We start from the raw sequence: 16,580 nt of genomic DNA, 5'->3' as shown, positions 1-16,580 counted from the left end.
ACTGTAAGCAGTTTACTTGCGCTGTATTTTTATTCTCTTCTCTTTTCTATTACCTCTGATTTCTCTCTTTTTTGCTATCATGTTTCTCTCTCTCTCTCTCTCTCTCTCTCACAAAAACACATACACAGTTTCTTTTTTAATTACTTTATTGGCTGCAATAGAAATAGTTGTAGCACAGTAATTTCCATTCAGTCATCCATTTTCTATTTGCTTATCCAGGTCATTTTCTAGTCATTTAACCAAGACAGAATCTGAGTCATTGATTGGTAACAGCATAAGAAGAGCAGCCCAGATGTTCCGTTTGTTTGTGGGAAGTTCTTCCAGCTTTGTCTGAGGGATCCGGAGTGACAGTTAGGGCCAAGGGAGAGATTTAGCCACTCTTGCTGGTCTGGATTCTCCCTCATAGCCCCCTCTCACTAGGCTGGTAAAACTATTTTACCATTTGCCAGAACTGCCTAAAGATGTTTTCTTTCAATCAACATCAAGATATTACTATTTGCCAGCAGACTTCTGTCATTCTTACTCTCATAGTGTCAGACCAGCCATTTCCATTTAAATCAGTGGCAACTACAATCTCATTTTTGGCTACTTTACCAATGCAAACAACTAGCAGTGGGATTTATGGATTGTGTCTGTGGGTAGGTTTAGATTCATCCTTTAATGTCCTCGTTGAGGACATTCACTGCACCCAATAATGTGGCAAGAGGGGTAGAAGGTGAAGCATGGATAGAGGGGTGGCAGGCGTCGTGTGCTACGGTCAGCTCCAAGTTTCCTAAACGTTTTGCCCCATGGCAGTTATTCTTCTTCATGAAACAAGCAAAAACTCCAGAATGGTTTCAGTCAGAAAGCTGCTGATTCTTATCCAAAGCTAATCACACTAAACCTCTTCAGGGGAATCAAAGATAATGGTCTGATGAACCCATAAGGACAACATAATTTGCAAACATCAGAAATACCAATCTAATGTCACTGCTATGACACCTCATACTCCTGCAGCAACTCCCACAGAAATCTCTGCAGAACATTATCTCAAGCATTTTACCAAACACAATATTAGCAAATCCCCATCCCCGTTGGAATAACTTGAAGTGGGTAACATGCTGATCTATTTTTCCAAGACTGAGCCTATTACTCATGAATGTGTGACAATCAGCCAGGATTTATTTGATAGCATCCTGACATACGCTTTCCCTGGAAGGTTTAGCTATGCAATTCCCTGATCATTACTGACATTTGTGAATGGCCTTGTCTGCCAATTAAAAGTGCACCACACAACAGGCCTGCAGCATCTGTGGATGAATCTCAGCCATCCTCAGTGCCTAGTGCCTCTTTCTTTTATTTGCCCTCACCGCATGTCCCTCTTTTAGATCTCCTTTCACTCCTCCCTTTAAATCCCTTTTTTCTGAGCCATTTCCGCTGCTCCTCCTCTTTTTTTCCTCTCTCCCCACTCCTCTTTTGTAACCACCAGACCTCTCTTGGTCTCCTTACTCCACTTTGAAACACATCTCTTGTCCTCTTATTACATTTACATTTTAAATTATGTTTACTGGCGCTGCTATTTGTGTGTGTGTGTGTGTGTGTGTGTGTGTGTGTGTGTGTGTGTGTGTGTGTTTGTGCGTGTATGCGCATGCTTGCGTGTGTGTGTTTTTCCGTTTGAGTGCGTGGGCGTGTTATGAGATTAAAAGTACCAGTGTACCAGGGTTTTGCACTAAGCTCTTGGAATAAACAGCTATCTGTTGTGGATAATGCACTTTCCAACTGTTTTGACATGTTTCCAATCATTTATTTTTACAGTGCCTTTCTGTCATTTTGTAGGTGCTCACATTTACCCGGACTTGTGACGCAGTGGAATACATTTAAAATAAAGTATTGCAAGCAATACAAGCAGTCAGTATGGAGGACCAGGGTCAAAACAACAGTACCTAGACAGTAGAAAGTGATATCTGTTTCTTTGTGACGTTCATGTATCACCAAAAGGCGTGTGGTCTAATTATAGAGAGGTGCACAGAAATACCTGCTCTTAGTTTCTTTGTCCCCCTTTCCTCTGTATTTTGTGATTTGGCCTCTTTTTTCCTATTGCCTACTCCTCTCAGGTCTGTCAAACCTCACCACTCATATCTTGTACACATTCCTCTTTTTTTCTCCTCCTGTGAGTTCTTTCTTTATGTTAAACTTTCAATTCTCTTTCTTCTTTTCTGTTCTCCATCCTCTCCTTTCTCCAGTGACTGCTTTCTCATTTATCTCTATCCATTGCAACCTCGTATTTGTAATGTCTAACCTCATTTAGACATGCCTCTTTGCCTCCCCTTTCTCTCTCCCTCTCTCTCTCTCTCTCTCTCTTTTTCTCTCTCTCTCTCTCTCTCTCTGTTAATTTAAGTGAATTTCCTTCTCTTCCTCCTCTCCCGTGTTCTTCATCCATCAGCTTTTGTTTTCTCACATGTTTTCTCTGTCCTCTTTTTTCTCTGCTTTCTTTCACCTTGTAAATTCCTCTTAGTCTCACATTTCTGCTTTTCGTCCCATAACCTGCTTCACTGGTTACTGTCCGACCTGTCTCCTGTGCTCTGTTCTGCTTCATGTATATTATTTTCACTAACTTAGGCTGTCTTCTTTGAAACGTTTATCCCTTTCTCATCTTCTCTTCTCATTTTGTCCATCTCTCTTTCCTTTCAGTTCAGTCTCATATCTCTTCCCTCTCTCCTCCTACTCTCTGACCTCTTGTCTCTCCCTCATTCCAATGTCAGACAGCTGGCCAGTCTACATGAATAATTGAAGAGATTCAGCATATTTCTCTTATTTTTTTTATCTGTTTCTCTCTGTTTCTCTCTGTATTTTTCAGATTTTCCTATTTTGATGTCCTGAATGATTTGTTAAACTTATTTGTCAACGTCATTGCTGTCCTCGACCCTTAACCTATTCTGAAGAAGGGCTGCTTTTCAGCGAGCTCTCGGTACATTTGTTAAAGCTGTGATTATTGATTTTTTCCCACTTTCTCACCACTAGTATCCATCTGAACACAATTATTAAGATTGGTCAACAATTTTTGTAGCATTGTTCCATAAATGTTATGGGGAAAGATACCAGGATTGGTTCCAGTGTTGTCACAGGGTAGCTGTTTTATTTCAGTTCATCCTAGTCGGGTTAGTTGGGTAGTATGGGTTTTGTTAAGTCACACTCTCTCCCGGAAGTATTTCTGGAAGACATTGCTGGAAAAAACTAACAAATATATTGCTAATCAAGAAAAAAATAAAATAAAATGATATCAAGGAACACAGATGGGTTATACTGAGGTACAAATATGTTGATACGATGAACCATTTGTAGCAAATATATGAATTGTGTAGAATCTCAGCTGATGTACAATAATAATTGATTTGTACATAGAAAAATAATTAAAATAATATCCCATCACCATTGTTACATTGATTAGTAATTTCCTAAATAACCTTCTTTTTACAAATGCAGAGAACCCTAGGCTGTAATAACACAACACTAGCAGTGATTTCCCAATATAATACTGGACAAGCATATTTTTCTTGGTACAAAAATGTGTGTTGATAAGATATGTAAGCCATCCCCACACATCTCGTCTCAACTAAATCAAAACATTTCAAGTAACTAAATATGTATTTGAATAAATACATTATATTTCTTCATATTACATTTCCCTACAAGTATACGAATAGCATGGTATTATAATGGTATTGTTCAATGAGTCATTTCTTTAGAGAGGAGCAGTTTTACATATTCTTAATGCATCAATTAATAATCATCACCATGGGATGGTTAACTGTTAATGGTCTTTTTTGTTCATTGATATTAATAGTTGAGTCATGCCTATCAGACAAGCATTAAAATCAGAATCAGAAACCGTTTATTTGCCAGGAATGTTTTTACAAATGAGGATTTTTTCTAGGCGGAAGGTATGTAATAGATATGTTTCCAACAAGTTGCTTTTTTTAGTAAAACAGCTGCTTATTATTGCCAACTTGTATCCCTTAAAAATGAATTAATTGCCATGTTTCAAATAAATATGATTCTGATTATGTTTGTAATAATATTTGGGGGGAGTTTTTCCTGTGCCGATTTGAGGTCCCGGGACAAAGGATGTTGTATGTGTTAATGCAAATTAGTGATTTTTGGCTAGACAAAATACATGTAATGGAATTAAGCTATTTGAATATTGATTATCTCTCTGTAGTTCTCAGTCATTGTCATCTTTACATAACTTTAATATGAATCACCATATGATCCCTTATTTATTTAACCTGGCTAAAGTATAGAGTATGAGATAAAATCACAAACTCACAAACATAACCAGGGTAAAGGTGCACTGGAACGTGTGTTCTTACTTAACTAAATACTTCATAACATAAAACTTAGTTGGTGTGAATAGAGATACAATTTTCCTTACACACCATACATGGTGGGGTCAGGTGCAAAACATAGAATATAGTTTATAGCAGTGGCGGGTCGTGCGTTTTCGACCTAGGCCTTCAGTGCCGCATAGTCCACATTAGGTACGGGTCAGACCAGCCCACTCAATACGGCGCGCTGCCCACTACACGCCGCGTTCATACAGACTGTCATGTGTGGACAGCAGACACTCACTCTGCTATACGGATGATTTTTTTGCACTATTGCGGGCATGGAGAGAGGTCACACAAGGTGTGTGGACCGACCTGCGCAGCTATTTTAACCACTTTGAAGAGAAAAAAAGGTGCTTTATTAATGGTTACTTTAATTGTTTTAAACCATAGGTCTCTTCTCACAAGGGTTACGGTATTGTAGCAATTTAAATGAAGTTAAACAACCATGTGGTTGCGGAGATAATTAAGGTGACGTTTTTAAAACACTTTTTTTGTGGCTTGTGGCGCATAAGGTTGACAGCGGACAGGTGGAGCAAGCCTCCAACCTCGCCGTTGCTGCGTCATTAACGGACAATGCATGTTGCAGTCAGATTTAGTTATAACAAAACAATCCAACAAAATGGCGGCACTGAAACACTGCACACACAAGACATCTCCTGCACAGCTGCTGGCACCTTGGCGAGGGGAAAGGCGCAGGACCAGCCCCAGTCCCGGCTCGACCAGCAGCAACAACAGCGCTGTGGTTTGTTTATGATTAAATACGGCTGCAGATGTACAAACAGTGACACAACCAGCATTTCACTCACCACATGCCCGTAACCCTCCGTAAACCTCTGTTTCTCAGGCTTCAGCCTGAGATTCTAGGTTCTAGCTTCTAGCTTCTAGCTTCTAGCTTCTTCTCCTTCTTTCGTTGACAGAAGTCACGCTGCCCCACTGATCAATCACAGCGCATGTTAATGGTCATGCTCGGCCACTGACTAATCATACATCCACGCCATTTCGCAGGCGCTGCATGTCAAAGAATACACCCAGCTTGTCAACCTGAAGATCTGATTTGTTGAAATCCATGACAGTCAACCACAACGTCCACTCCCTGCGTACTTTAATCTGCAAAGGCCAGTTTAAACTGCTTTGCTAGAGACACAGGAGAAAAAAATCTGATTGGATGAAAATATTTTTCAAACCAGCAATGGAAGCAGTGCTGCAGGCTGAAGGCAGAGCAACAGATGAAGACAGGAGCTGTGCAATGAGAAAATAAGCTAATAGGGAAAAATTATTATAATACATGTATATAATACATATAAAACAATTAAATTATAAAATAGCTATAACTTTGTGATTCTGTTTAGGCCAGCAGTGAAGGCTTAGCAGGCCCTGACTGCCCACTACTGGTTTATAGTGCATTATATTTATGTGGGAAGAGTGGGTGTGGGTAGAGCAGAGTCGTCCTTCAATCAGAGGATCGGTGGTTCGATCCCCGGCTCCACTAGTCCTTGTTGATGTCCCAACGACATGGGCCACTTAACCCCAAATTGCCTCCATAGCTGTGCCTATGGAAAATGAATGTGAGATAGCATAGTAGCTCCTCCCATCAGTGGGTGAATGATGACAGGTAGTGTTAAAGCTATTTGAGTGGTCAGAAGACTAGAAAAGCACTGTACAGTCCATTTATTGACTGTCCTTCATTTCGGACCTACATTTATGCACTATAGTGCCCTCACAAATTCCCATAATTTTTCTGGTGATTATTCTCTTATCTCACATATTTAATCACACTAATTGACTAGCTGACTACATATTGCTCTATCGTCAATATGATGTGTATACTGTGTCATCTGACATTCTTTATTTATTTATTTTATTTCAACTGTATTCACTCCAATAATAAACATTCAATTACGGGTCTCTTCATATATTTTTTTACCACTCATATTTTGTTTCTGCCTTTATCCTTTTCTGTGTTTCTTCCTCCCTCCTGTTCTACTCAGTATACTTGCGGCATTATTGAAGGGCAGTTACAGTGGCTCTTGTTGCTCTAGGGAGGATGGTAGAACATTGGCTTCCAGGCAGTCTCTTACATCATTTCCTTTTTGGTCTCAGTACACCATTTCCCCAACATTTTAAAATTGTTCTTTACTACTGTTTTGGTTGCCGTTCCGAACAATATGTGAGAGCAGCTAAAGCTGATGTAAGAGTTACCATAGGCAACCAACTCATCGTCTCAGTGGTGATGATTTAAAAAGGGGTTTTGAACATCTGAACTCTGCCGACTTTCTAATACTTTACGATGTGCTCTTCATTATGGCTTTCTGTTGCTTTCCAATCAATCAATGAACAGACATATTAGTGCATTTTCACTTTTCTTTTCCCCCAAGCAAAGATTTGTTGAATATTCCTTCAGTTAAACACACTTTGGAGAGAGTGGGAGTTGTACCGCACCCAGTATAAGCACAGTGCTCTGCTTCTGGTCAGTGCTGATCATTATGGGAGGGGAAGATATAAGACATGTTCCAAGCCAGTGGAACAAATTGCTTTTCAGCTAAAATCTCTTTGAATTGCAGCCAGCCTTTACACCTCGGAGGACAATGCAAAGTGACATCAATATCATACTTTGAACTCTCTTTGAAAGTTCTGCTTCATATAGGGATTTTTTATTTACGGGCAATCGGATGGAGTAATTTAGATCGTGGCGTTATTCACACTTCTATGTTCTGCTTTGTAAACTGTATTGTATTCGTGTTTTTTTGTGATGGGTTATTTCATAACAGTAGTTGGTTGTGCTGCAATCTATTAGGCTTTAATCTGCAATTACATGGCAGCATGTTGAAGCACCTTCCTCTAACAAATGTATTTTTGTTTGAGATGTTTTTCGACCTCAAATTGAAATATGTAAGCTCATCTTTCATGAGCACGTCCATGAACCGAGTGTACGTGCTGCAACCGAATGTTCTTACAATGTTCGTCTCTGGAACAGGACATAATCTCTCTATCAGCGTGACATTTACCAGCAATGTAGAAATATACTCATGGTACACAATAATAACATAATGCACTGTACAACATGTCCTTATTCCCTAGAGAGGGTGAATACTGTGGATCTGCAATTACAAGAGCTTGAGTTTTGTAACATCTATACCTTTTCTTTCCCATGTGCTGGTCGGTCTCTGCTGAATTTCTCACTGTAACAAGTTTCTGTAGTTTTCACAGTAATATTACTGTATACTGGCCATATTCTTACTGTATAACTCATATACAGCATGTTGCTGTAGATCTGCAATGCATCATGGTCAAAATTCATTCCCGGGTGAATCTTACTGTAAATAAATGTTGCTGTGAATCACAATACAGTAATTTTGAGCGGGAATAGACCATAATCCGTTTTTAACACAGATGTTAGGTTTAGCTGTCACGCAGACAGACGGGGAAAGCGACATTGTGTTACACAAAATTGTGTTACACAAAAAGATGTTACACAAAATGTAAATGTAAATGTTTTATTTAAAATGTTGAAATATTAAAATAAATGACTTTTGTTGAAAAAATCTGTGTCTTCATTTTACAGTATGTAATTAATTAACAATATTAAAATAAATACAGTGATGCATGTTGCAGTAATCTAGGATTTGCTGTAAACTGTACACGGTTACTGTGATGACAAGTACAGTATTTTCATAACTACTGTAATAACTATGACGGTACTGGATTATTACTGTAAAAATGACTACAGTATTCCATAGGTACTGTGGTTCATTTTACAGTAAGCATACTGTGAAATATACTACAGCTACTTACTTGCTAATTGCTGCCAGCTGGTACATGTTAAGGAACAAAAGTCAGTGCAAGTAAACTCATACTTAGAAAGGCTGACACATTCCAGATATAGTAGTTAATACGTGTGATTATTAATAGCTATTTTTGTCATACTGTCTCTCTGGCTACATTCTTCTTTTTTTGTGTGTTTTTTATGAATTATTTCTTGTTTGCTTACCTCCAGGCTGACTGGTACAACCCTGCCCTCACCGGTGATATCAAATAAGAACTGGCTTCGGATACACTTCTCCTCAGATAGCAACCATCGAAGAAAAGGATTCAGTGCTCAATACCAAGGTATATCACACTCTTTCAGTTGTATTAGTTATCTGCTCTCTGCCTCCCTTTTATCCATACAGTACATGTATGGCAGGGGTGTCAAACTCATTTTCACCCCGGGCCACATCAGCATCATGGTCGTCCTCAAAGGGCCGGTTGTAACTGTAACACTGTATACATTTAACTCCTCCCGAACATAATGTTAACTGTCTTTGTATTAGATTATTGTTTATTCAAGTGTAAAAATATTGTACATGCATTTATATAAATGTAAAAATATATGGAAGCAAATTTCTCTGTTACTATGACAGAAGTCCATTTAATTTAGGGTTAAGAAACCCACATTACAAAATTATAATAAATATACAATTATAAAAGATCAAACTTAAAACAGAAGAAAATAGAGAAAAAGACAAAGATCAAACGCACATTATTATATTAACTTTCTTCAAAGCTTTTTTGTCACAGTTGAGAAGGACATAACTGGTCCAACAAATAATTGTGAGCAAATAAAGACATGCATGTGGTCTGGGGCAGTGGTTCAACTGGTCTGGGCAGAGGTTCAACTGGTCTGGGGCAGTGGTTCAACTGGTCTGGGGCAGTGGTTCAACTGGTCTGGGGCAGTGGTTCAACTGGTCTGGGGCAGTGGTTCAACTGGTCTGGCTGCAGGACCCACCTTGACCCCTTAATGACGAGCTGAGATCCAATGCGAGGAACATTTTCAACTTCTCAAATTGATTTAATGATATGGTGCAGTTTAAACCTGAGAAAGTACACAATATCACAGTATGCCAACACAAAACAATTGTTTGAAATATTCCCTTTTATACTCAATTAAAAACCAAAAAGTGCATCTTAAGGACATGAGGTAATACAACACACATACTAATTTTATAACTTCAGCCTTTATTAACAGACTCAGTGTTTTCATGCACAAACATGGAAATAAAAAAGTCGGTAATAAAGTTAACTATCACAAATAGTCCAACGTGTAAACTCACACAAGTAAAGCGTATTGTGAACGCAGCATTGAGGAGTGTGAATAGATGGCGCTCCACTGCATAAAAAATCTCCTTCAAAATAAAAGCACATAAAAAATCCCCTTCAAAATAAAAGCCCATGCAAAGGTCCGCGATTCACTGAAAACGGGTCCGTGAAGCCGTCGCGGGCCACATAAAATGACGCGGCGTGCCGGATTTGGCCCGCGGGCCTTGAGTTTGACACATGTGATGTATGGTATGCTCACACATATTCACAACTAATCCACATATATAAAAACACAAACAAGGTGCATTGGGAATAAATCGTAGTTTTATTTCAGCGTATTTTGGAATAGCAATTATTGGGGACAGAAGTCTGACACCACCTGTCTTGACTTTCTGGGCCTTTGCTGTCATCTAATTCAGTGGTTCGCAACCTTTTTTCACGGATGTACCCCCTGTAAAATACTTTTTCAGTCAAGTGCCCCCCCAACCAGCGCAAAGCATTCTTTGTTGAAAAAAAGATGGAATATACAGCGCTGTGCCATCAGTGTCTGATTTAATATAGAATATATACAATTCAGTTCATGAACTTACTTTGAATTTATTGAATATTTATTAAATAACAATTTTTAAAGGATTCTTGAATGGATGTTACTTTTACATGTATTTAAAAAATAATCTCACGTACCCTCTGGAGTGCCTTCACGTATCCCCAGGGGTACACGTACCCCCATTTGAAAACCACTGATCTAATTGACTGGTTGTCTTACTTAATTAGCATATTAGGTTGCATATTAGTGTCCATGTGGCGGCTCAGATTTAATTGGCTGCTTTCAATGTAAAACATGGCAGTCCAAGACTTGATATTTTGCCATCAAGTCCTGCTGCGTGTGTAAATTCCTGTCTGTCTCCATCTTTTTTACTATTCATGTTATGCTGTTTCTTTCTTCCTCAGTCTTTGGTCCCTTGCTCTTGGCATTGGTAACTTTCTGTTTGTCTGTTCTCTCTCTCTCTCTCTCTCTGTCTCTCTCTCTCTCTGTGTGTGAGAGAGAGAGAGAGAAATCAGATGTAATAGAAAAGAAAAGAGAATAAAAATACTTATTTTTTTCTCAGTGGAATGTAGTTTGGTTGTAGCACAGACTTTTTGTTATCATCTGCAATGCTACTACTTACGATAAAATAGATGGAATCCATTCTAAAGCTGCTCCATCGCTTTGCTCTTCTCTCCCCATTTTCTCCTCTCTAGTCCCTTCTTCCTTGTGTCTTTTAATGTCTTCTCCTTTTCCCCTGTTCTAATTCTTTTCAGTTTCTGCCGCTGTTGCATTTGTTGTAGGTTCGTTATTGGAAGGCGAGTGTGAAGCACTTACTGAATTGCAGAGCAATTGCATAGCTGATGTGTACTGAATGGCAATGCTGAAAATAACAAGCATTTAAATTCCTACAGTAATTTAGGTTTAATACAAAAATATGTATAATGAACCTCCATCTCTCTTTCTCCTTTCTGCAGTGAAAAAAGCAATAGAGTTGAAGTCCAGAGGGGTGAAGATGATGCCCAGTAAAGACTCCAGTCACAAAAATGCTGTCTGTAAGTAAACTACTGGCTGCTGTTTGTGTGTGACTGTCATTTACAAAGCCCTTTTTACAACCAACGTTTGGTCACACACACACACACACACACACACACACACACACACACACACAGACACAGACACACACACACACACACACACACACACACACACACACACACACACACACACACACACACACACACACACACACACACACACACACTTTATGTACACAAGGACAGGCAGCCTGCATCCATCCTTGATGTGGCAAGAGCAGTAATTTCATCTATTTTTCACTATAAATAGATGGAAGTATATATCAAAAACACACAGTATTTGCAAAGACATTGTATTTTTACACTACAGTAACAACTATTCTATCAATTAATTTAGTTTGTTTACACAACATTCAATCTTTGTATGGTTACTTCTTAGTAATTACTGTAGAACAATCTGAAAGAGCGAACTGATTCAGAATGTACTATTTATTATTCTTTTAGTGGTGTCAGCCCCCCTTGTAGAACCATCATGTACATGCCTACGGTGTATGCATGGTTGATAATCCTATTGTGGCACCTTGCATGGTAGCTCCTCTCATCAGTGTGTGAATGGGTGAATGATGTCATGTAACGTTAAAGCACTTTGAGTGGTCGGAAGACTAGAAAAGCACCAAAACAAGTACCGGTCCAATTACCATTCATTTGTTCCCTCTGGAGGTGTAGCCAAGAATCCGTAAATTGACAGTGTAGTCTACATCAAGTGAAGTTACTTCTGAGACATGTTGTTATCCAGTAGTGAAATGCAATGCACGACATTTTATTATATTTGTGGCAATAGTTGACGGGCGAATGGATTCAATAATACTGTACGGCTGGAAGCTTCCTACATGCTTGCTGGTAACAAAGAAAACCTTCTAAACAGGAAAAGGTCACAATGGACGATAATACTGAAAAGCATCTCTTCTGCTATGAAGCTAAACATATTTAATAAGTCACATTTCACCTAAGGTGCAGCTAATAGGAATCAAAATAAACTTAAACAATAGATTGACTATGAGGCAACTAAACGATGAATTGAACGATAAATATGATGAATATTTCTATGCAGCTTGCAGATGCCCTCAAAACAGTATCCGGATCATGTGACAAAGGTTTTTAATTGTCATGGAAGCCCAAGCTCATACCTCATCCATTCCTTTGGGTTTAGCCTCATAATAAACCCCTCATCAATAATTCTGCTGATTTACACGCTCAGCCAAGCATGTGCTGGTGCAATTAACATTACTATGTGTGTGATTGTGACGAAGAAATTGTGTGTGCTTGTGTGCTTCTTCATGTGTTGTGGCAATTAAGATTAAAACTAGTATGCTCTCTGTGTATTTGAGTGTGCATGCATATGTGAGGAGTTCCTGTGGTAAATCAGTTTATTATATTTATCAATGATGTAGTTTAGACATCACATACACTTTCGTTTTACTCTTGCTTACACAAACTAAGCTTGCACACACAGATACACACATAAATGTAAGAACACTCATACACAAATTTGTTTCCATGTCAAAACATTGCCTGAAGTCAGTCTGCTGAGTCCAAAGCTATTTCAATCAGGAGAGACTTGTTTCAGAGTTTAACAATAATGTATTACAGTTGCATATATTTGAATAGTGCAAAGTCTTTGGCGATTGGACTCCATCCTGAATTAGAATAAGCAAGGGGTAGTGATGCTGACATCTGCGACAGCAGTATACCCTCTGGAGTCCAGACACTGGTGGTGGTGTTGAAGAAGGGAGTTGCTGTAACCCGATGATGAATGATGAGCAGGGCTGAATTCTGACTCGAAGTGCCTGGGGTGGAGGAGGGTCGCATCGGTTTGAGCTGAAATTACAACTGACGACAGCAGATAGGAGAAACTATTTAAAAGTTTAACAACACTGTGGTTGGCTTACGGAACTGCTCTGACTCCGACTGGTTGGTTCATTCAACATACACGCCCCCAATTAGCTGATGGAGTAATCGCTGTGAGACTTAGAGACTGAGCTTATGAATGAACCGGAGAGTAAAGAGTGTCTTCCTTACTGAACTTATGCTTGAGCTTCATTGCATTTGCTTGTTACAAGAAGGGCCAGCTGACAAAAACATTTTATTGTGAAGTAACTCTTCGGTTTCTCTCAGGCTGACATGTACATGTATTAACAATAGTTATCGTATAGTCTTGGAAATGTGATGTTCTACATGTTTCTTAAATTCATATTAATATGAAAAGCAAAACTCTAACTCTGTAAGCATTGAAGCTTGTCTGCAAACACAGCTACATAATCTTATGACTTGTTGTCCATATCTTGTTGCACATTACCCTGTGTGGATTTTATCATTATGTTAAGTAAAATCACGGTGATCACCAATGGTCCATATGTGCTTAAAGAATCTCAGAAGTAGCTGTCCCTCTTGTAAAATTATCGCTGCCCTGTAGAATACTAGCTTTGTTATCTGTCATCACAATGCCGAGCCAAAGATGATGATAATGGCTATTAACGGTGTAGTCCAGGGCTTCCTATAGCTTCTGAAGCCCTGGACCTAAATGAGAAATGTAGTTTCTCACCATGGGACCCATGCTCATTAAAACATAGAATTTTTATCATGGGGAACAAAACTGAGTAAATGTGGGTTTTCACATTGGGTCGACGGCTCAGTGAGGTTACCGCAATCATGTAGTTCAGTTAGTCCATCAGGCTGGGAACCGGATCATTAAAGCATTAAAAGGTCTAGTCAAGGTCCACTTTTGGTCCCGAACCAGTCTTTGAACAACACTTCTTTACACTGTATGACTCCCAGTGGTAATATTATAGCTGTATTGCAGGGAATTATGCAATATATAATCATTATAAAGGACCAGAGACTGATGATAATGAGTTTTACCTGTCTAGAGAATGGAGTGCTTATGAATCATAATCTAAAAGACTTTCTGTAGCAGCCTCTAGCCTATAGTAAAGCACAGTCTAATGGACAGACACACATGAGAATATGTTTCAATCAGTTTGAGACCGGTGTGCTTATGGATAATTCTCACACTGACTATTGATTAGAATATTACGTGATACTGAAGATAGATAGACAGATAGATAGAGACAGAAATAAAGAACAGATACAGAAAAAATTGACAGAGAGACAAACAGATAGATGGATAGATATATAGATGGACAGACAGCGATATGTTTAGGTATAAGATACACCAATGAAAAGACAAATCTAAGAGTGCTAACTAGAAAAGGTTAAATGGTTCAAATGAAAGCAGCCCATCTTGCAGTTGTCCTTTCTCAGCGGCAACATTAGCTTACTGCTGAGGATGTGTCATAATTATGGAGAGGCAGAACAATTGTGATTAAGGAGTTTTACTCTCTAGACAATGACCTAGAACTGTAATGAATCATTATTGCGAGACTGTAGTTTATAATCAGTGTTTTCTTCAGGATTGTCAGGATTGCAGATTACTCAAATGAAAGTGATGCGACCACTTGGACCATTGGAAATCACACACTGGTACAGCACCACAGCTGAATACATTTTGGAAAACCTCAGAGTAATGCAGACTGTAACCATCAGAATATAATTGTATACTGTGTGTCATAAAACATGGCTTTGACTCAGCATCACAATATGTGTATTTATGTGGCTACATCTTGTGGGCTCAACAAAAAGATGCTGGGAAGATGGCTGCAGTCTTCAGCTCTCGGCTTGATTGACCTGTGAGCACAAAGACGTGGAGGAGAGAGAGGCCTGAGTGGATAAGAGGCAATACTGAGAGCAGAGGAGAGCATATCAACAAACTGCACTTCACACATTTCTCTCCTCATCCAGCAGGCATCTGAAGAGCACCTCAAAGGCTCTTACCTGAAACACATGTCAGCTGATCACACAAATACACATAAATACGCACGCAGTACACACACACGTACACACACACGTACACACACACGTACACACACACACACACACACACACACACACACACACACACACACACACACACACACACACACACACACACACACACAAAATACTCTCCCACGCTTTTCCTGCCTCTCTCTTCCTCTTTGCATTCTCTGTCATTGACTCTTTGACCACAGTTTCTTTTTTTAATGGTTCATCTGTCTGTTGTTATAACGACTCATCTTTTGTGCTACCTTGTTTGCATTTTCAATACGAATGTCTTGTGTGTTTATCCGTCTCCACTTTTCCCTCAAAGCCAGTGGTTTTTCATTTTTCTCCAGTTCCCTGAGCCAGTGATTTTTAAACTTTTCCCTTCAGAAAGTTTTTTTTACAACACGCAAGACAAAGCTAACAACATAAAAGACATCAAACTTGATGTACCTAATGAACATATTCAATATGGCCTTGTTTCATAAGTTTCTAAGACTCTATTAAAGAACATTTTAGTTTTTAACTCTGAATCAACCAACTAAGTACTGTAATGTAAAAGTGTTGCTAGCTGTGCTACTTGAACTGCTCCTAGTGACACCAAACAGCTCTATGCAGCAGACTATTTAAACAATGGAGAATAGTAATTACTCAAGCATGTGGGACATTTTTATTTGAGTTAAAGTGTATTAATGAGATTCTTCTATACCAACATAAAATAAGTAGAAGATTATTTCACAAACATTCAACAATAAAGTAAGTATGTTGTAAATATGTAGTATGTGATACTTACATTCTTTTGAAAAGGATTTACGTAATAAAGGGATAGTAAAATGTCATTTTTCTTTTCTCATATTCACACCAGAAATATACATTATTCGCATTTAAACTTAAAATGATGTCTTATAGATTCTTAATTAATTTAAATTGAATTGATACGCCCTATGTTGGAGTTTTCCCCGGAGAACCCCCCTTGCGACTACGGGTTGCGGGGAGTAAGGCTCTGACTGTTGTTTGTGCTTTTGCACCGAACAGCATTTCGGAGTATCCGGCCTTCTTGGAGTCGGTGGGAGGCGACTCCATAGTTCTCCTGGGAGACTTCAACGCTCACGTGGGCAATGACAGAGAAACCTGGCGGGGCGTGATTGGGAGGAACGGCTTGCCCGATCTGAAACCGAATGGTGTTTTGTTGTTGGACTTCTGTGCTAGCCACAGTTTGTCCATAACAAACACCATGTTCGAACATAAGGTGGCTCATAAGTGTACCTGGTACCAGAACACCTTAGGCCGGAGATCAATGATCGACTTTGTAATCGTATCAGCTGATCTGCGGCCGTATGTCTTGGACACTCGGGTGAAGAGAGGAGCAGAGCTGTCAACTGATCACCACCTGGTGGTGAGTTGGATCAGATGGCGGGGGAGTCGGCTAGAAAGACATGGCAAGCCCAAACGTGTAGTGAGGGTGAACTGGGAACGTCTGGCGGAGGATCCTGTCCGGGAGGTCTTCAACTCCCACCTCCGGAAGAACTTCTCACAAATCCCGAGGGAGGCTGGGGACATGGAACCTGAGTGGACCATGTTCAAAGCCTCTATTGTGGACGCGGCTGCTCGGAACTGTGGCCGGAAGGTCATCGGTGCCTGTCGTGGCGGCAACCC

At 39.5% G+C, this 16,580-nt stretch overlaps 1 protein-coding gene across 1 annotated transcript in view; it reads left to right on the top strand.

Moving 5' to 3' along the window:
* The window catches only part of LOC306735565 (CUB and sushi domain-containing protein 1-like), a gene marked incomplete at both ends in the record, with an annotated part of 394,295 nt that overhangs the window by 202,681 nt on the left and 175,034 nt on the right, over positions 1-16,580 (top strand). The window contains 2 exons of the mRNA XM_079217050.1: positions 8,362-8,474; positions 10,947-11,024. Coding sequence (XP_079073176.1) covers positions 8,362-8,474; positions 10,947-11,024 — 191 coding nt within the window. The remainder of the gene's footprint in view (positions 1-8,361; positions 8,475-10,946; positions 11,025-16,580) is intronic.

This window comes from Taurulus bubalis (assembly GCF_910589615.1).
Source record: "Taurulus bubalis genome assembly, chromosome: 4".
NCBI lineage: Eukaryota > Metazoa > Chordata > Actinopteri > Perciformes > Cottidae > Taurulus > Taurulus bubalis.
The sequence above is the reverse complement of the archived record's forward strand: the minus strand, read 5'-3'. Positions and strand labels throughout refer to the sequence as shown.